The sequence below is a fragment of the Bufo bufo genome, chromosome 2 (assembly GCF_905171765.1).
Source record: "Bufo bufo chromosome 2, aBufBuf1.1, whole genome shotgun sequence".
Classification (NCBI taxonomy): Eukaryota; Metazoa; Chordata; class Amphibia; order Anura; family Bufonidae; genus Bufo; species Bufo bufo.
The window spans coordinates 369,648,833-369,671,097 of NC_053390.1; the positions used below are offsets into that span (position 1 = coordinate 369,648,833).

The 22,265-nt window shown below is 41.9% G+C and overlaps 1 protein-coding gene across 8 annotated transcripts in view; it reads right to left on the bottom strand.

Moving 5' to 3' along the window:
* MPDZ (multiple PDZ domain crumbs cell polarity complex component) overlaps nucleotides 1–22,265 on the bottom strand; it is a 175,900-nt gene that overhangs the window by 75,843 nt on the left and 77,792 nt on the right. For 3 of the 8 annotated variants that reach the window (XM_040417156.1, XM_040417153.1, XM_040417154.1), the window contains exons 23-29: nucleotides 19,693–19,891; nucleotides 16,752–16,793; nucleotides 4,883–4,987; nucleotides 3,230–3,322; nucleotides 2,932–3,109; nucleotides 1,611–1,721; nucleotides 927–1,010 (exon numbers count right to left, since the gene is read on the bottom strand). In XM_040417156.1, the coding sequence (XP_040273090.1) occupies nucleotides 927–1,010; nucleotides 1,611–1,721; nucleotides 2,932–3,109; nucleotides 3,230–3,322; nucleotides 4,883–4,987; nucleotides 16,752–16,793; nucleotides 19,693–19,891 (812 nt within the window). The remainder of the gene's footprint in view (nucleotides 1–926; nucleotides 1,011–1,610; nucleotides 1,722–2,931; nucleotides 3,110–3,229; nucleotides 3,323–4,882; nucleotides 4,988–16,751; nucleotides 16,794–19,692; nucleotides 19,892–22,265) is intronic. The other 5 variants (XM_040417157.1, XM_040417158.1, XM_040417160.1 and 2 more) reach the window with 3 other exon arrangements.

Sequence of the window (22,265 nt, forward strand, 5' to 3'; positions counted from 1 at the left end):
CTCTTCAGTAAATAGCATTTATTATGTAGAGAAAGTTAATACAAGCCACTTACTAATGTATTGTTATTACCCATATTGCTTCCTTCCCTGGCTGGATTCATTTTTCCATCACATTTTTCCATCACATTTTTCCATCACATACACTGCTCATTTCCATGGTTACGACCACACTACAATCTATCAGCGGTGCTATTTACTTGTAAGCAGGCTCACCCCTTCCTTATCTTTTACCTGTATTGTATGTGGCTTTATTAGGTTTTAATATGAATTTTCAATAAAGGTGGTAGTTTTCTTAAGAGAATTTGGGTCTTGTGCCTTTTTCTGTTTGGCGATATTGTTGACATCTAAATAGGACCCTTATAGGGGGCCCAGAATGGAAGTACACTGAGTGAATCCAGATAATTAACAGAGGTAAACTGGTGATTTCACATTAGTTAGGGAGATTTACTAATAGAGTTCATGGAAGCATGCGCTTACAAATGATTGAAAATGGGGCAGATTGGGCTAATTATTATATATACAGCCAGTAAGAATGTTACTAGCTGGACAGTACTGACATTTCTGTGTCAAGAGAGACCAGCAAGAAACCACTGGATTGACCACCTAGTGTTTTCTTATTTTTTTAAAACATTCTTTTTCTAAAAAAAAAAAAAAAAATACTGGCCAGACACTGGCATGTTACACACACTTCTGCTCCTGCTACCTCATGGCTGGTTTACACAACTGCAATATTTTGCACTGAAATATAGTGCACTCTTCTTCTAGACAGACAAACAACACACAAAACACCACAGTTTGGCTCAAATGGATACAAATTTGAAATAATTTGCTTCATAAACCTCTCTCAATAAATGTACCTTTTAGAACCCCTATTCGACTAGCTGGCAAAGGTCATGACAATCATGCATCTCAGGCAGAATATTTACCTTGGAGGAGTTGTGAGAGAAGGGGTTAGTATGCGGTTGCCCCCTGAAAGCAGAGGCAGATGGAGAGCAATACAGAGATTCAGGCTAGAGAAGAAAATTAAGGAAATAATCCGTGAATTCATTTGTATTACAATTATTCGGGGAGGGGATTCAAATTAAGAGAAGAAAAAGTGGTTTAGCAAAGCTATAAAACAGTGCTTGCTAGTGATCTAGTAAGAAATTCATATACTAAATGCTATTCATTTTTATGCAACAGTATACTGTACTAACACATTCTATCAGACACCACAGTAACATATATATATATGTGGATCTATGCCGTCATACATGCAGCGTTAAAAAAACAAAAACAAAACTTGGTAGCGGTAATGTCCCAATTCAGTCTCCATGCAAAAATCCTTGGGGTAAGGAAGGGGGATTATTTATTCATGCTCATCTATATATCAATGTATATGAATACTACACTTGAAGCCTTACACTACTACATGGAAGCGTATCATTACATACACATGCCCGGCCACCACCCCTGACATGGCTGAATTCTAAGAAACACAGTGCTGTCACCTGAATCTCATTTTTATAGTGTAGAACCCCATTAATGGAAATAGTAAGTTCAATAACTGAAAGTAAAGGAAGCTCACATTGCACATCCACCTCTGCATAAGCCAACGTGTAGGTACTTACTCTGGGTCTGCTGATGATACTCTGAACCACAAAGATGACAGGATTTCCAGCTCTTCTTATTGCCTCTACTGCCTGCTCATGACTAGCGTCTCTGAGGTCAGTGCCATCCACCTAAAATACAGTTTATTCAATTGCTGCAAGCTCAAAGACGACTTACAAAAGTTGGTTAAATTCTGGGTTTTAGGAGATCTCCTGCGATACTCTTGCATTTGTATTTAAAAAAAAAACAAAAAGGAAAAAAGTCTCCTTCTATGGCCACCACACTGAGGCATGTATGTGTATTAGAGAAGTGTTATAAATAGATGTCAGTAATAGGCTTTATTGTTCAAAAAGCCTTGGTACGACGGCTTTACGTTGTAAGTGATTTTGTAAATGGCTTTCCTGCACGGAACACCATAGACGAGTGGGTTCTCAGAAGTTAATCTAAAGCTTACAGCTGACAGTCGACTCATTAAGGCAAACAAAGAGACAGCTCAAGATTGAGGATAGCAATCTAGTTGAGAGAAAATCCACAGCACTGTGCAAAGTCCTACTCACTCAGTCCAAAAGACTTTGTCCCAGTGAAACTTGGAAACACAAACTGAGACCGTTTTAGGTATTTATCCATTTTGGAAATCTATTTATCCAAGTTAATATCGTAAAGCATCACTGAGCGTTCAACAAATTTTGCATTTACCAATAGTACAGTGTGTGTACATGAAGGATGACACTATTTCTTTCTGGCCATATTTCTTGGCTGCTATCCACTGCACACAGAAAGTAGAGGAGATTCTCCTTCCTAACTGCCTCAGTCACTCACAAGCAGCCCTCATAATTGTACTATTCATTTATGCAAAGTTGTGTAAATAGTTAGCAATAATTTAAGATGTCTTCAAGAGGAGTCAGAGACCATTACGGCCATGCTGAATTTCACAGATTGAGTACAAATAACCAACACTTTACAAACTAAGAAGTGCAAATAAACAAGAAATCACGTCACCAGCTATATTGCAAGCATATTATAATGTCTTTCTGTATGTTGCATGTACATAGTCTTCCCAATTTAAAGTTAAAGGCACAATACTTGAGAAGGGATGGAAGACAGCCGCGTGCAATAACATGAACTGCATATATCTGATTTTCATGGTTTTGTGCCAACACCTATAATCTACTCTCAAAAACAAGGAAAATTCAGATTAGAAAAAAAAATGTAATATTTCTACATTTGTAATATGTAATATTTCAGCATTCAAGAAGACAACTCTTGAGGCTCTAGTCATCACAAGGTCACCATACAGAGTAAAACAGCTGTGCTTTTCACAGTTATGCACCCAGATGGTACCTCCACAATCCTATCTCCAGTTTTCAGGGTTCCATTCTTCCCTGCCGGACTGTCCTCTAGAATATGTTTGATGAAGATTCCTCTCATTACTTCCCCATTGCTTAAGCGACTCCCCATGCCTCTGCCACCAACGATGCTGATCCCCAGTGATTTCCCAGGCTCTCTCCAAAGCTCAATCCTGTATGATAAAGTACATAAATTAGTTCATGAATATTACAGATATAGACAGCTGGGATTTAGCATGCAAAAGACTTCCAGGCATTCATGGAGCTTGAGCAAAGGACACCCATGGGCATACCTTCTTGGATTATTCCAGTTGCTGAATGCAGTATGTTCCAGTTCACTTTCCTCCCCTTCTCCCTCTTCACGCTCAGGCAGCTCTGGGGCATCACTGAGGGAAAATACAAAATAGATTTTCTGGGTTTAGATCCCTGCTTGCCAATTTTCCAAAAAGTAGGTGAAGCAGGGCGAGGAATCGGGTGTGCAGGTACGGTTCTAGGCAGCAAGGCATATTTATTATAATCTACGGCAGAAAAAATACAGGAAAGCTGTTTTGGTACACTGAACCGCACAGGCGTGCAACTTAATAATTGTGGCATATCTGATGCCAGCAGGGGATAGATTATGATAAGGATAGATGCCTAAGAAGTCTAGCAAGATACACTAGATCTATCACACAATGTGTTCCTCTGTGATATACTGTATCTTGAACATGTACTGTCTAGTTTTAAAGGGGTTCGTCTGGCTTTTTACAAAACCCACCTGAAAGATAGTTTGGTTACTACTTATCCGTCCATCACACTGCTGATGCCACCATCTCAGCTGTGGGCTCTTCCACTCATGTTCCAATTGGATGTTCTCAAGTCTTCCTGCCCTGTTCTTTGAACAGGAACAGAAGAGCACACATCTGGTCGAGATCTGAGTAGAAATGCCCACGGCCTGTGTGAATGCAGCAGAGACGGCGTATTCGATGGTGCGACAATCGAATAAGTACAGTATTAACCAAACTTTCTTCTATAAGGCAGAAGAAAGAACGGATTTTTCAAAAAGCCTGGAAAACCCCTTCAAGCTGTATAAATTGAAGCCAGTAATAATACATCTCCATATCTGTAGGCCAATCACCCAAACATGTTGTGTGTGGGAGGAAATTGGAATAATTTGAGGAAACCTATGCAAGAACAAGGAGAGCAAACTTCATAAAGATATTTTCCTGATCAGAGTCAATCCCACAACCCTGGTACGGTTGGCAAAGCTGCCAAAAACAGCCACTGTGCCTACATTACTAATGTCCTCTACAATTCTAGGACATTTGTTCTTATTTTGCTGGCTAATAGTGCACAATCAGTTTTGTGTACTAGAGCCCAGATGAGTGGCTTATTGAAGTGGATGTGCCCTGTAAAAAGGAAGAACACGTTCGATCAAAGTGGTCATGTTTATTACTGAGGTTAAAGAGGACCTTTCACCGATCCTGACATTGTGAACTAAGTATGCTGACATGGAAAGCGGCGCCCGGGGATCTCACTGCACTTACTATTATCCCTGGGCGCCGCTCCGTTCTCCCGTTATGTCCTCCGGTATGTTGGGGGACTTGGTTATAGTAGGCGGAGTCTGCCCTTGTTCTGCGGGCGTCTCCTTCTCCTAGGCTGTAGCGCTGGCCAATCGCAGCGCAGAGCTCACAGCCTGGGAGTTTTTTTTTTCCCAGGCTGTGAGCTCTGTGCTGCGATTGGCCAGCGCTACACCTGCACCTGAAAGGACCACCTGCATGTCTCCTAAGTCCAGAACGAGCAGAGATTTACATGAATAAATGACAAATAATACTGAATCTTTTCCCATAAAACTATATATCAGTCTGCTCAGCTCCTCCTGCTCTATAGCATGCTGTCTACGGATTGTACTGCAGTGTGACGGGTTCACTTTTTAATTGCTAGATACAATACAGTGTGGTGCTCACCTATTGTTCTGGGCAGTAAATACATCTAGTGGCACAGTTCCTTCCTTCAGCTGCCCCACACTTGCTCGATATTCTTCCAAATTCTCACTTGGAACATATGTAATGCTATAAAAGAAATGTGGACATTAATTCTTCCAGGTTGTTAAGGGCACTAGAAGTAGCACTAAATGCCACAAAAATGCCATTAAACGTTGGTTAACTTATGGGCACATAGATAAATAGAAGACGCCTTAGGCTGCGTTCACACTGTCTGCATTTTGCATTTGTAAACCAAAACCCGGAGAGGAAGCTACAGAGAAAAAAAAAAATGTAATAAAAGGCTTGTAAACTTCTGTGTTTCAGACCCATTCCTGGTTTTGGCTTACAAAGATTGATGAAAAGGCTGTATTCACGCAAGACAACTTTTTATTCCCATGCATGCAAGATATTTTTTGCAGTTTTAGCAGTAAACACCTGATAAAACACATGACTTGATCAGATGTTTTTATATGTTTTTGGCCATATATTATGTTACCATTATTTGGAATTTTACTTTTTCCTATTTTTGCAGTAGATGCAATTACAGGGAAGGAAGGAAGAAAAAAAAAGGTCTTGACACACCCTTTAACTGGTGTAATTTGTAGAAAATTGACTTCCAATATGTTAATGTATAATTGGGAGGGGAGCTGCATTATTTATTTATTGGAAGAAACATTTTAGGCTGCCATTTTGAAATCTGCCATACTGAAATCAACTCAAGTTTTTCCAAAGGGAAAAGAGTCATGTGATATACCAGTCTGGACTAGAATTTACTGAGAAACACTCTGGAAACCTGTTTGTGTTAAAGGGGTCATCTAACTTCAGCAAATGGCATTTAAAATGTAAAGAAAATACAAGGCACTTACTAATGTACTGTGATTGTCCATATTGCCTCCTTTGCTGGCTCCATTCATTTTTCCATCACTTTATGCACTGCTCGTTTCCATTGTTACGACAACCCTGTAATCCAGCATTGCTTTTACAATATAGGAAAAAGCGTGCAACCACAATTGCAGGGTGGTCGTAACCATGGAAACGAGCAGTGTATAATGTGATGGAAAAATGAATCCAGCCAGCAAAGGAAGCAATATGGACAATCACAATACATTAGTAAGTGGCTTGTATTAACTTTCTCTGCATGATAAATGCCATTTACTGAAGTGAGACAATCGCCTTACGAGAGGTCACAGTTTCCTAAACTTGTTCATCATTCTGCTGGATGCACATGGTTAAACATTGAATCCAGTCTTTGCGAACATGCTGAAAAACACGCAAGGTGATACTTCTTCACGGATTGGTCATTTCAGGTGACCCATACTGTTTATTGCAAAATATGGCTCACCTGAAATGGTGAATCCTACAGTGCTGTGAAGAAGTATCACCAGAGGATGAAACCCAAATATATGCAGGACCCTTTGAATAACTAAAGCTGGCTGTACATATTAGATTAATATCGGGCGACCATCTAATGTGTGTAAGGGTGTCCTGAATGTCCCCCCAATAGCAGCTGTTGAGGGAATGAAGAATGAGGCCGTTTGTTCCTAAGCGAGATAACCCACCACCAGGGGAGTCTGGCAGAACATGTGCATGCTATACTGATTCAAGCGTACACGAGTAGTGAATAGGAAGGGGGGGTGTAGGAGGAAAATGAGTGTATGGCAGTCAGCTATCTGAAGTTTTACTATCAGTACTTAATGAATCCCTAAGCAGTGAGATGGTGCACACAATACAGTTATAGGCTCGGTCACACATTCTGAGCCAAGGAAGGGATCAGATACCATTCTGCGAGATTACTAAAGCCCTTCCCAAAGCAGGCTGGAAGAAAAGCTTTTATACATTTCACAGGACGGGACCCATCGAATATATAGGTCCTATACAGAGTGCACTAGCCCTTAAAGTCTAAATTTGCTATCTTACGCATTCTGGTGAAGAACATAGACAAGTCACCAGAAGCGGACACCAAAGCCGCTATCTGACGAGAAGAAATTAGATTATCGAAAGCTTTAAATCCATTACTGAAAGGCTTACAATGCTATCTGCTGCACGAGGCTCGCCATCCGATGCAAATGAGCCGTGTCGTAGAAAACATGGATGGGTCTGCATAATGGGTTATAATTTCTAGATTACGCTGTTGGGTACATTTTGACGACTGCATTCATAATGAACGATAATAAGTCTCAGCAAAAGCTTGTTTTATGTGATTTACACGGAAAGGAATGAGTTACAAATTGTCAGTAATACGCTCTCCCTAATAAAGACCTGAAGAGCGCATTGCTCTGACAGAAGAATATACGTAATTTTCATCTGATTTCATATTATGTGCTAAATTGAATCAAGGGAGATAAAAATACCATAAAGCCCACCAGCACCTTAATCAAGCATCACAGCTGGTGGCTACCAACACAAGAGCTTTGGGAATTAGCCAATAAACATGACGATATCACAGCTAAAATGAATTTGATCCATTGCCTGGCACCTGGGTTTTTTGACTGACATCCAATGAGTAGGAGTCAGATAAACAACTCATGAATGCATGATCAAGATTGTGCTTTCAATACAAAATGTGATGTCTATAGGAGGAGGGGTGAGATTCTTTTTCTTCAGAATTTTGCTTAATAATAATAAACTCGGGCTGAATCCGTAAAAAGTAATGAACTGTCATTTAAGCCTGTTATTTTAATAGAAATAGTTTTAGGGCAAAACATGGTTTTTATGGATTGCAGTTTTCCTATTAAGGCTAATTCCCTGGCTAGTTGGCTCATGTGTCTGGTCAGTGGCTGTAATTTACAATACTGTGGTCAGTTTGGCTGTGAGGACATCACCAAGTTCCCTGGGGGCTCAGCTACATCACTGGCCACCTAAACCAGGGCCAGATATGACCAGATCAAAGAAAGGTTTGGGTAAGTTCAAGATTTATCGTGCCACACCATGATATTCTTGTGAGCACCTAGGGCTTAATTCATACATTGAAGCAAATGTTGAGATTGTGGCGACAAACCGTGAATGATCTCACCGTGTGCATAGACTATGTTGTCTACCAAAGGAAGCAAAATATATAAAAATAATTTTAAAAAAAAAAAGTTTTTTTTTTCTTCCTAATCTTATATATGATAATTCTTTTAACTGGGTTTACACATTGCAGTATTGAGCCATGTGGTAAATTAGCATGCAGCAAAGTCGAATGTGATTGCCACGGTTTTGTAACACCGTTTTTGGAAGTGTGTTGTTTTTTTTAGCAAAACATATTTTATTTAAACATGCTTCACCTTTAATATTGTACAGCACTATACTGCAGCATATAAACCCACTATAAACCCACTAAATACACAGTGGTCCCTTAAGATACAATATTAATTGGTTTCAGGAGGACCATTGGATGTTGAAACCATAATAAGTTGAGTAATCGGTTCCAAAGACCAAAAATGTCAATCAAGATAAGAGAAAATGAAGATTTAAGAAACATAAGCAGATAACTAAGACAGATAAAACAAGTCCTTACATATATAACAGTCAGGAATAGCTGATAACTAGAACTAATATAGCTAGTTTACCAGAAAAGTGTCCTTGATTGGTTTGATCCGAGTCTGAGGCATTGTATGTTGAGTCTAGTTTCAACTTACGATGGGTCAGAAAATACCATTGCATGTTGAAAATATTGTATCCTGAGGCCATTGTATCTTGAGGGATCACTGTAGTTCAGTGATTAATTTATAATCAACTTTGCAGGATAACAGGCTAAACTGCATGGACAGATGTCTTGTTTCAGCCTTATAAACTATTTTATTTGATACAGTTTTTAAAAAAAAAAGTGAGTCTGGAAGGTAGATTCTTTTTTGCAAAATACATTTAATACGAAATCAACTGAAAATGAAATTGTGCACATCATACATGACTTACAGTTACATACATACAGTTAGTCATCCATTGCCTCAAAACAAAAAGAAATAAAGCTCATGGATAGATTTTTTTTTAACCTTATTAAAAGAATATATAAAAAAATGTAAAAAAATTATCACAAAAATACATTGATTACTCTTACCGGTAATTTGTTTTCCATGAGCCCATGACAGCACCTGTGAGAGATCCTCCCCCTTTCGGACAGGAAACAGGAACTTCCTATATCTTTAAAAGGGTCCTCTGTACTCCACTGCTTAGTTTGTGACAAGATTCCTAGGACCACCAAAACACCTATACACAGTGAAACTTAACACCTCATACATAAATATCTTAAATATATGCCATTCAGCATATCTCCTCTTTAAGATATATATTTAGTTTCATAAAAGTTATGTAATTTGCTTTTGGGAGGGGAATAATGTAGGTGCTGTCATGGGCTCATGGAAAACGGATTACCGGTAAGAGTAATCAATGTATTTCCATTACGCCCCATGACAGCACCTGTGAGAGACTAGACTAGATAATTTTAGGGTGGGACTACCGCCTGCAGTACATCTTTTTCAAAGGACAGGTCCTGAGCAGACAATAAGTCCACTCTGTAATGTTTGTAAAACGTGGTCAGAGAGCTCCAGGTCGCAGCTCTACAAATTTGGTCAATGGTGGCAGACCCATTCTCTGCCCAAGATGATGCCACTGCTCTTGTAGAATGGGCCGAGAATCCCGTAGGAACCTGGAGACCTGCCAGAGAATAGGCTAAGCCTATTGTCTTCATAATCCATATGGCTAAAACGCAACTTGTAACTTTTAACCCTCTGTTAGGACCCTGGAACTTAACGAAAAGTTGAGAGGCTTTCCTACACTCCCTTGTTGACTCTACAGATACATCTCCTCACATAAAGTGTATGAAATGTCTCCTTGTCTTCACTTTTTGGATTTTGACAAAAAGAGGGGAGAACAATTTCCTGGGATCTATGAAAATCCGAGACAACCTTTGGCAGAAAAGCAGGGTCTGGTTTAAACACTATCCTATCTTCCATTACCAAGGTATAAAGGTGGAGAGGCGGATAAGGCGGAAAGCTCCCCCACTCGTCTAGCAGATGTAACAGCCACCAGAAATGCAGTCTCTTAAAACAACATCCTCAAGGAAATAGAATCTATGGGCTCAAATGGACTTTTGGTTAACCTAGAAAGTACTATATTAAGATCCCAGGGAGCTGTCTTGGCCTTAACAGAAGGGAATAACCTGAATTACTCTTTAATAAACCTCATTCCAGGGATGGGTAGCCAACCTGAAGTCAAATAGCACATAGCCTCCTTAACCAGGCAAACCAAACTCTTTTTGGCCAGAAAAGAGCTATTAAGGTCACTGCTGCAGGTTGGGACAGGGCATCTATCCCCAGGGACTGATCTGACAAACAGAGTATTTTATTTAGGCATTTCCTGTTTTCTCTGGATGCAAAAAGATCTATTGTTGGGGACCCCCACAGAGCTTCTATCTGATGAAAGACTTCTTGGTTTAGACACCAGTTGATTCCTTGACTGAACTTGTGTCTGCTCAGAAAGTCCGCTTGGCAGTTCTCTGAGCCTTTCAGGTATACTGCTGAGAGAGATAGAACCTTCCCCTTCATTAGTTGGAAAATTGAGGACGCAAGATTCAATAGCTGAGAAGATCTTGTCCCCCTTGTCTGTTGATATAGGCCACCACCGTCGCGCTGTAGGATAGAATTCTGTCGTCTATCAGAAAGGGAAGACCCTCCCCCAAGGCACACAGTACTGCCCTCAGTTCCCTGGGGTTTTGGGACTGTAGACTCTGGGATTTTGACCACTGAACTAGGGGAAAACCCCAAAACTGAGTGGGCACCCACCCCTTGGGGCTGGCGTCTGTTGTAATTATCAATGGATCTTCTTTTACCCATTTTAATCCTTGAATCAAATTCAGCTCCTTCATCCACCATAAAAGGGAATCCTTTATTGACCTGGGGATTACACATTTGCAGTCTAGGGATAACATTCTCTTGTCCTAATGCGAAAGGATGTATGACTGCAGTATTCTGGTATACATGCAGTCATTAGACCTAAAATGAACATAGCCTCTCTCAGCGTAGATGTTCTGCTGAATTTCCTCATCCTCTGTTGTAATGCCAGTCTCTTTTCTACTGGAAGAAAGGATTTTTGGGCTAATGAAGCTAGCTGAATTCCTAGAAAAATGCAGCGGTAAGCTGATGTTAGACATGACTTGTCCCAATTTTTTAACCAACCTAGTTTTGTCAGAATCCCCAACACTTCCTGAATTTGGCTCGCCAGGACATCTGTGGACTGCCCTACCATAAGATGGTCGTCTAGATAAGGAATTATGATAATGTCCGATCTCCTTACTTGTGCCATCACCTCTGCCATTAGTTTTGTGAACACTCTTGGCGCTTGTGATAATCCAAAGGGGAGCGCTCTGAATTGTAGAGGAGCTATCGATTCCCCCATCCGTACTACCACCCTGAGAAATTTTTTAGATGAAGGATGTATGGGTACATGGTAGTAGGCTTCTTTTATGTCTATAGAGGCCATCACGCACTTGGGGAATAGGTAAAGAACTGTTCAGGATATTGATTCCATTCAAACTTTTTGGCATGTTAAATACTGATTAAGCTCTTTTAGATTTATTATCGTCCGATAAGTCCCGTTGGGTTTGGGGACAAGGAAGAAAGGCGAATAAAATCCTTCCCCTATTTCTTCCAAGGGAACCGGTATTAGTACTGACTTGGTCCGTAGATTTTTTACTTCCTCTATCAATGCTGCTTTCTTTGGTGAGTGTTGATGTAAAGCAGTGATTTTTTATCTTTTTGGTGGAAGCTTTTTGAAATCTAGGCAGTAACCTTCCTCTATAATATTTTTTATCCAGGCACTTGATGTGATATTTGGCCACTTGAGAAAATAAAGAAAGACGACCGCCCACCTGAGGCCTGGCGTGATTGGTGAGACACATTTGGAATTTGAGGTTTGGATTTGAACAACAAACCCTTTGATTTGCTACTTCTCCAATCAATACTTTTCTTTTGGTCCCACCAAAGCACCTTCTTTTCTCTCCACCCCGAAATGTCTTTCTTTGTTTGGGAAAAGCTGGTACTGGAAATCCCTTTTTTCTATCCGACACCTTGTCCAGTATGTCATCCAATGGTGACCCGAACAAAAAATTTCCCTGGCAAAGGGAGGGTGCATAATTTAGATTTGGATGCCACATCACCCTTCCATTCCTTCAACCAGAGGGATCTCCTGGCAGAGTTAGATAATGCAGCTGCTCTAGCCGATAACCTTAGTGCATCCGCCGAGGCGTCTGAAATAAAATCTACTGCCTTTAGCATGGTAGGTATCGCCTCCAGTAATTGTTCTCTTGGGGTCTTATTCATTATACGGGATTCTAATTCTCCTAACCAGACTTTAAGCGATCTGGCCACTGAGGTAGTTGCGATATTAGGCTTAAAAGATGACGTGGATGCCTCCCAATTTTTTCTTAGATAGTTGTCCGCTCTTATCCATCGGATCCTTAAAGGGATTCTGTCACCAGGTTTGACCCCTGTCAGCTAAACATATGCTGATGTTCAGGGCGTCTTCACGATTCCTAATGTGGGCTTATAAATGTCATCTGTGGGCTTATTTAGCTAAAAAACAGCTTTTACTAACCTGTCAGTCAAACAAATAAGGTGCCCAAGGGGATGTTAAGGGGTGCAAGATGCCCGCCGCACCCACCGCCGTTCGTGCCCAGCGCCGCCTTTCTGGACTTCTGCGCCGCCTCCTAATCCTCTGTGCCGTCTCTCGCTCTCCCTCCCTCCCCCCTCCTGCTGTAAGATCTCGCGCATACAGGGGTTGAGCGAAGTGCCGGCGCATGCGCACTTCGCTGTAAGAAGCCAAATGGAGAAGTCCGCACGGGCGCATCAGGCAGAGCCCTGTGCTCAAGCGCGAGATCTTACAGCAGAAGGAGGGGGGAGGGGGGAGGGAGGGAGAGCTAGAGGCGGCACAGAGGATTAAGAGGCGGCACAAAAGTCCGGAAAGGCGGCGCTGGGCATGAACGGCGGTGGGTGCGGCGGGCATCTTGCACCCATTAACATCCCCTTGGGCACCTTATTTGTTTGACTGACAGGTTAGTAAAAGCTGTTTTTTAGCTAAATAAGCCCACAGATGACATTTATAAGCCCACATTAGGAATCGTGAAGACGACCTGAACATCAGCATATGTTTAGCTGACAGGGGTCAAACCTGGTGACAGAATCCCTTTAAGGGATCCTAGATCTTCAAATGGAAGTGCTGATCTTTTATTCAATTTTTCTACCGGGGCGTCTACCCTAGGGACATCCTGCCAGGCCGCAATTTCTTCATCTTTAAATGGGTATTTTCTTTTAATAGCTCTAGGGATAAAAGAACTTTTTATCCGGTTTGTCCCATTCACATTTAACGAGTTCTTTTATGCAATCCTGAATGGGGAATACTCTTGCTTTTCTTGGTCTCAGACATTAAAACATTACTTCTTGTCTGGATCTATACCCTTTTTCTTCCTCCATTGTGGACCTCACTGCTTTTAGTAATAAATCTGTATCCTTCACTTTGAACAGTGGCATCCCCGCAAGATTTTCAGAGGAAGAATCCGAGCTTGTAATTGCTCCTTCTTCCTCTGAATCAGACTCCGTAGTGTCACATTCAATCACCTGAGTTTTCCTATGTTTGGACGAGCCTTTTTAAATTGTTCCACAGAGGATCGAACCTCCATTTTGACTAAATCCTGAATATTCTGGAGTAAGGTTGGGGATTCTTCCGCTACCATTTATCCAGACAGGGTTGACAACAAGCTTTGGGGTATAATGGGCTAAATTTTCTTTTGCAAATTCCACATTCTCTGGCTTGTGCATAGCTTTTCTTGGGGCCTCCTTAACCTGCATTAACACATAGCCCATAATCAGTTACCAAAAGGAAAAAATAATCTCCTAAAAAGGAGATAGCAGGGATAACCCCTCTTACCCCCAAGAGTACCATGCTGGATTCGGAGTGTAGCTCCTGTCTTTCAGTGCGCTGTTGCATCTCCCCTTCTTTTTGGTGCATTCAAGGGCTATGGAAGGAAGATCTGCCCGTCTGGTCAAAGCCTGCTGCTGTGCTACTGCTTCCTTCCATGCTGGCTGGCCGGCGTCCCCTCTTCAAAAAGGCAGCGCACCACCCGCCATGCTTCTTGGCCCCTCCCCTTCCTGTTCAGGTGGAACGCAGGTGTCACTTCCTGTGCGCCCGGAACAGGCCTGCAGTTAACCACGAGGATAGGACTCCTCCTCCACCCTCTTCGCCGGCCACAGACTGAAGGGTACGAGGTGGCCACCAGGGATCCCCCCCATGGCATAATTTAGAGGGGACGACCGGGCTTTACAGTGGCTCCTAGTGGAGACTTACGCCGTCAGGTACCTCCACTAGGCCTAAGGTAATTACCCTAGATGTTTTGCAGCCCCCTAATAGACCTGGGAAAGAACCATCCCGCTGTCCTACGGACAGGAAACAGGAAGAAACTGAGCAGTGGAGTACAGAGGACCCTTTTAAAGATCTGGGAAGTTCCTGTTTCCTGTCCGGAAGGGGGAGGATCTCTCACAGGTGCTGTCATGGGGCATAATTGAAAATAATTTCTGATACAAGAGCAGGTTAGCTGGCATTTTGAGAATGTCCTTGTGCCACTAAAGCTAGCTTCACAAGCCCAGAGTTCTGACCAATCTTAAATATGCTGCCCATCTCCCGACTAATGAGTGATCACATCTATTATGTGGAACATCGTTATCCGTCAGTACATCGCTCAGTGTGAACAGAGGAAGTACTGCCAACAAATCAACACTTGCGCCACCTAGCACGGAGGGAGGTGGTGAAGGGGGCATGACTACCGTAGAGAACAGTTTGCCAGAAATCCCTGTGAAACCTTACACAAAGCATGCTGGGTTTGGTTAGAAAACCCACAGAAAGCTGATGAAAACATGAAGAACTGCAAGTAGACATCCTGCCAGGATGCAGTGATGCTGAGAAAAGGAGGAAAAACAGGTATATGGGGTACTCTGGACAGGTAAAAAAAATAATAATTACAATATAACTGAATTTGAAACCAGTTATGAGCATGGATACAACATGCTGTGCAAAATAGTGTACCGTGACTATGAGAAGGCAATGTTCTCATAGAGTGTGGAAATCATTCACTCCTAGTTCATATGGTTATGAAGTATGTGAAGGGATATCTGTCTGCTCTTTGCCAGACTCGTCAATGCAGACGTCTAAATAAGTGATCTGCTGCCCAGAAACAATGAATCCGTATGAGGACGAGAGATGGCAGTAGTGGCCGCTGGTCCCCATCCAGTGGAGGAGATTGCTGCATGTAAATGTAAAAACCTCCACCGACGAGCAGGCAGTTACTGGGAAGAAACAGTTCCTTCTCAATAACTGCCTGCTCGGTCAACATGTGTTTTTTAATGTAATACAATAACTGAAGTTGGAAAATACTTGACTACAGTAAAGAACATAAAAAGAGAAACTGTATATCCATGACAAATTTACCATACACTCAACTACTGACGAGAGACACAAAGTAACGGGGCAGGCAAGAAGCTCTGAGCTCCTCAATAAAGCTAAAGCAAAATGAAAGCACCCCCATCTTTCCTGCTTGTCCTTGTCCCATTTCCAAACCACGTTTACCTCTTTCCAGCTGCAGCTACTCGACAAGCAATGCAATCACTTCAAGGAAAAGGGAGAGAGAGAGAGAGAGAGAGAGAGAGAGAGAGAGAGAGAGAAAGAAAGAGAAAGAAAAAGAAAGAAAGAAAGAAAGAAAGAAAGAGAAAGAAAGAGAAAGAAAAAGAGAAAGAAAAAGAAAAAGAAAAAGAAAGAAAAAGAAAAAGAAAGAAAGAAAGAAAGAAAAAGAAAGAAAGAAAGAAAGAAAGAGAAAGAAAAAGAAAGAAAGAAAGAAAGAAAGAAAAAAAAAGAAAAAGAAAGAAAGAAAGAAAGAAAGAGAAAGAAAAAGAAAGAAAGAAAGAAAGAAAGAGAGAGAAAGAAAAAGAAAGAAAGAAAGAAAGAAAGAGAAAGAAAAAGAAAGAAAGAAAGAGAAAGAAAAAGAAAGAAAGAGAAAGAAAAAGAAAGAAAGAGAAAGAAAAAGAAAGAAAAAGAAAGAAAGAAAGAAAGAGAAAGAAAAAGAAAGAAAGAAAGAAAGAAAGAGAAAGAAAAAGAAAGAAAGAAAGAAAGAGAAAGAAAAAGAAATAAAGAAAGAAAGAAAGAGAGAGAGAGAAAGAAAAAGAAAGAAAGAAAGAAAGAAAGAGAAAGAAAAAGAAAGAAAGAAAGAAAGAAAGAGAGAGAAAGAAAAAGAAAGAAAGAAAGAAAGAAAGAGAAAGAAAAAGAAAGAAAGAGAAAGAAAAAGAAAGAAAGAGAAAGAAAAAGAAAGAAAGAGAAAGAAAAAGAAAGAAAAAGAAAGAAAGAAAGAAAGAGAAAGAAAAAGAAAGAAAGAAAGAAAGAAAGAGAAAGAAAGAGAAAGAAAGAGAGAAAGAGAGAAAGAAAGAGAAAGAGAGAAAGAAAGAGAAAGAGAGAAAGAAAGAAAGAAAGAAAGAGAAAGAAATCTGACAATTGTCCATGCAGAAAATGAGAGAATTCACATGACCATGCAAACAGTACATGCAAGAGAGTGAAAACTCTCAATTGGTTAATTGCCGGACACAAGAAAATTTTGCTTGAAAAATTTACTTGTGCAAAAAAAAAAAAAAAAAAAAAAAAAGTAAAAAAAAAAAATAAATATAGAATAAAAAGTATTTAAAAGGGTTAAAATAACAAACGTTAAAACACACAAAAGACACATGGAAAACATGAAATTTGTCAGTTCCTGAATCGCTCTGCAGAAAGGAATATTAAAAAGGGTGAGGTGAAGAGACGAGTAGACGACATGCCGAGCTTTCGAGTCAACAATACTCACACATAATATGGGGCCTGATCATCAGCAGGAGCGGGAGAAGATCTAGAATGGGAAGCATATAATGCAGCATCTTTTTACAATAGTGTTAACAAAAGCCAAAGCCCCGCGCTGTGTGTGCAAAGCATACATATGTAGCCAAAAGTATGTGCAATTTTATTTTATTTTTTTGGTATATAATTCCCATCTCCCTTTTATCAACACCTCCCCCCGAAAGCATCTGCTCATTCTGTGTGTCTATAGCGGTGATTATGAACAAGGGTGAGGAAATGTTCCTGCCATCCGTCTCTCTCCCTTGATCAGGAATTTATTCTTTAGGTGAGGGCAGGTGAATTTCATTTCAAACCGGTAATTATCTGACAGATGTTGGAAGCAGATGCTGCGCTGCGCAAAGCCCTGGCTCTTAGAACAGCACAGATAGCAGAAGCTTCTGGCAAGGTGGATTGTGAAGTGGGACGACATGCATTCTGCGAGTGGCCGCACAGCTGGCTCTCTGTGCAAAACCGCACAAATCTGCAACCCCAACCAGCTGTTTTAAAGCTTGTCAAACGGAAATCACTCCATCCTTTTTGAGAAGAAAAAAATAAATAAATCCAATATGTTCATCTTGGAAATTTCCCCATTCTTACTCTGTTCCACATACAAGGTTGTATACCATCTAAAGCATGTTTCAACTACGGTTTTACAAGGGTATTATAAATTTTCCAAATCGCTTGAACTGCCTCAGAACCAAACACGTTATGCAATTTGAAAGAATATAACACACCGAGCCACATGATGTACAGATGTAGCAGAGCTGAATGTCTTAACCCTTTGGAAGTGCTCTGTGAAGGTGTAACTCCATAATTTGTTAAAAGGATTGTCCGCATTTTACTATTGATGACCTATCCTCAGGACAGGTCATCAATATCAGATTGGCGGCGGTCTGACTCCCACCGATCAGCTGTTTGAAGAGAAGGCCGCTCTCACACGAGCACTGCCTTCCCTCTGGTTACCTGCTCGCCATCACAACTACAGCGGTGAGCAGGTGTAATTACAGCCAAGCCATCCCATTCACTTCTATGGGATGGCTCTGTAGTATACACTTGAATAGGAAGGAGCAGTCTCATTGAAGTGAACGAGGACGGCTTGTAATTACACCTGCTCACCACTGCAGTTGTGACGGTGAGCGGGTAAACAATGAAGGGATGGCAGCGCTCGCATGAACACTGCCTTCTCTTCAAACAGCTGATTGGCGGGGGTGAACAAGAGTCACCCCCCTGTCAATCTGATATTGATGACAGGTCATGAATATTAAAAAAAGGCAGACAACCCCTTTAACGATGCAAATGGTCAGGGGCCTAGACATAGAGACCCAGATTTATTTTTGTCAGTGCACCTAGATTTTGTTGCAAATTGCTACAATTTGAGGCACATTTCGGTTTAAAGAAATTATCTGCGCAAAGCCCAATCATGGGATGTGGCTTAATGGAAACAAGGCACGGCTTTTCTGGAAAAAGGGGCGTGTCCTCATATTAGGCCATAATTCCGCCGTAAAATTCTGTCAAAAATTAAGCCAACCAGTAGTTGGTATAAAGTGTCTATCCCTGCACCAGGTTCATCATCCAGCCTGAGTCACTGTGATAGATCTGAGGCAGGTCTAGACAGCCTATCCAAGTAAATCTGCACCACAGTGTGGAAAGGTAGCATATTCTTCTGGGCCCTGATGCCAAATGGTCCATCTACTACTTAAAGGGAACCTGCCATAAACTTCATGCTGATCTCACTGAGGGCAGCATAAATTTCTGACAGAAATGCTGATCTCAGCGGTGTGTCAATCTTGAGCTAAAAGTAAGTGGTTGCTGAGAACCAGCATCTTCATTATTGCAGCCCAGGCCTTGAAAAGAGTCAAATCCACCTGAGAAGAGTCCTGGTTATTCCTAATCTCCTGCTCTCCTGTCCATCTGCTGATGATTAGCAGTTCTCTCCTAGACAGAGATGGAGAAAACTAGGTAGAAAACTGTCAGTCATCAGCAGGTGGGTGAGGAGAGCAGGACTTCATGGATAACCAGGACTCTTCTCAGGTGGCCGGGACTCTTTTCCAGGCCCAGTCTGCAATTATTGTGAGGTTGGTTCTCGGCAACCACTTACTTTTAACTTAGAAATGACAGACCGCTGAAATCAACTCACTTGTCTCTACTTTATACTGCCGTTAGTATGGGCAGCATAAAGGTGATGACAGGTTCCCTTTAAAGGGTTTTTTCAGGCTCCTGTTATTGATGACCTATCTTCAGCATAGGTCATCAATATCCAATCAGTGGGGGGCCCAACACCCTGCACCCCCTTGATCAACTGTTCCGTGCATCCTAAGGCACTGGAACTAGCACTTTAAACAAACTTGTGCTTCCTGTTCCATTCAAAGTATAGCGGCTGTGCTGTGTTATTGCACCTCAGCTCCCGTACGCTTCAGTAGTAACCTGATGGCAGAATGGCCACTACACTTTGAATGGAGCCTCCTGCTTCAGGAACAAGCTGATCAGTAGGGGTGTGGGGGGTGTCAGAGCCCTTTAAGAGGACATCAGTATAACAACTGGCACAATGTTGGAGAGGGTCCTGAAACAAATCTATTTAGTGCAGTCCATTTTTGGTGGAATTAGAACTATGGAGCATTTTTTTTTTTTTCTTAACAAATCTCCCCTATAGGATTAGTATATGCAGTGATTTAGCACTCCCACCACTGAAAGTTCTCCAGATGGGGGTTGTCCAAATGTGTAAGAATTTAAATAAGTCCCTGCAGGATATCATAGTTGTACCAAATAAATTCAGAGCTGCTACATCTAGTAAATGAAGCTGCGCTACATCTATAAATAATTAGCGGCATCACAGCAATTTACATGAAATTAATTTGTAGCTTAACACTAGTATGCAAGATATTTCAAGGAAAAGACTTTTACAGCTCGCTTACCTTAGATCAGGGCCGAGTAAGGAATGCCTTCGCAGCATAGCCCGTGCCTGGGCATTGGTCAGGTTGGCAGTAGACTCATCATTGATTGCCAGTATACAGTCTCCAACACGAATTCTACCATCACGACTTATTGAGCCTCCATTTATAACACTGCGGACAATCATGCCGGCGCCATCTTTATTAGCGCTTACAGTCATACCTATCCAAGACAAACGTAAAGCGGATGATTAAAAATGCATTTTTAATTGCTGATGTAGCTCACATGCTCATCTCACATTTTATATGGTACCCATTCTATAAATGAGTTCCAGTATCAATGGCGTGAATAGGCCGTATATGTAAAGTTAGTATGACATCATTTACACTACGAACGCACACGTACATCTTCTGGCAGTGATTTGTTACTAAATTGTGTCCCCCGTTATCCATGAACACACTGCCATAAACAGATTTGTCAAATGTGTCCCAGGTTCAGTGTTTCTAGGAAGACTTTCAGCTACAGTCTATCTCACTGATGAGTGCACGGACATCCATTCAGTTACAATGGCGCAGTTGAGGGCCGATACTGGGCGATAAGGCCAAATTCAGTTGTTGTTTAACGGGGCTGAGAAAATTTGCCATCTGTACCGCGCATGCCAAAGTATTTTGTGGGGACTGACCCAGGACTGTCATGGAAGTAAAGGTATATTCCAGATAACTAAGGTTCTAATAACTAGACAGAGTTCCTGCACCAGAACGGTCTCAAATTAATGTGCAGGCATGTTCCCCTGAAAAACGGGTTATGGCATAACAAACACCAGGTTAAAGAAAACACATAGACAGGTACTAAATCAATCATATTTTTTCAGTTACGCGGTTTTGATTTAGGGTGTACGTTCACTAGATGTTTTAGTTGGTTTTTTACTTTACCCTATTTTCACATTAGTGCCAAAAGTGCAGTTTAAAAAAAATTGCATTGGTTTTGTGCAATTATAAAGATTTTACTAAATATTGCAACAAAACAACGTTTCATATCATTATTGTCACGGCCTATGGTTTGCGCTGTGACACTGTTGCCCCACTTGCGGTTGCCCGCAGCGACCCTAAGTCGCCCTGGTAATCCCTCACCAAGGAGCAGGGAAGAGACGACCTGTTCATCCTAGTCATGGAGGAACAGGAGTCTCTATCTGAGGCCAGGCTGCAAGGAGAGGGGAACACATACACCTTAACCCCTTAAGGACTCGGCCCTATTTCACCTTACGGACTTGGCCATTTTTTGCAAATCTGACCAGTGTCACTTTAAGTGCTGATAACTTTAAAACGCTTTGACTTAGGCCTCATGCATACGACCGTTTTTTTTTTGCGGTCCGCAAAAACAGGTTCCGTAGTTCCGCCATCCGTGTCCGTTTTTTCTTCCGTGGGTCTTCCTTGATTTTTGGAGTATCCACGGACATGAAGGAAAAAGTCGTTTTGGTGTCCGCCTGGCCGTGCGGAGCCAAACGGATCCGTCCTGATTTACAATGCAAGTCAATGGGGACGGATCCGTTTGACGTTGACACAATATGGTGCAATTGCAAACGGATCCGTCCCCCATTGACTTTCAATGTAAAGTCAGGAGTCCCTATTATACCATCGGATCAGAGTTTTCTCCAATCCGATGGTATATTTTAACTTGAAGCGTCCCCATCACCATGGGAACGCCTCCATGTTAAAATATACCATCGGATTTGAGTTATATCGTGAAAACTTAGATCCGACAGTATATTCTAACACAGAGGCGTTCCCATGGTGATGGGGACGCTTCAAGTTAGAATATACAAAAAAAACTGTGTACATGACTGCCCCCTGGTGCCTGGCAGCACCCAATTTCTTACAGGGGGCTTTGATCCGCACAATTAACCCCTCAGGTGCCGCACCTGAGGGGTTAATTGTGCGTATCATAGCCCCCTGTAAGAGATCAGGTGCTGCCAGGCAGGAGGGGGCAGACCCCCTCCCTCCCCAGTTTTAAATTCATCGGTGGCCAGTGCGGCCTCCCCTCCCCCCCTAATTAAAATCACCCGCCACCACCCCCAATGAGTTAAATACAGGGGGGCCGCACTGGCCACCAATGAGTTAAATACAGGGGAGGGAGCGCACTGGCCACCAATGAATTTAAAACTGGGGAGGGAGGGGGGTCTGCCCCCTCCTGCCTGGCAGCGCCTGATCTCTTACAGGGGGCTATGATACGCACAATTAACCCCTCAGGTGCGGCACCTGAGGGGTTAATTGTGCGGATCACAGCCCCCTGTAAGAGATCGGGTGCTGCCAGGCAGCAGGGGGCAGTCATGTACACAGTTCTTAGTATATTCTAACTTGAAGCGTCCCCATCACTATGGGAATGCCTCTGTGTTAGAATATACCGTCGGATCTGAGTTTTCACAAAGTGAAAACTTAGATCTAAAGCTTTTATGCAGACGGATCAGTGGATCCGTCTGTGTGAAAGTAGCCTACGGACACGGATGACAATCTTGTGTTCATCCGTGTTTTTTCACGGACCCATTGACTTGAATGGGTCCGTGAACCGTTGTCCGTCAAAAAAATAGGACAGGAAACAC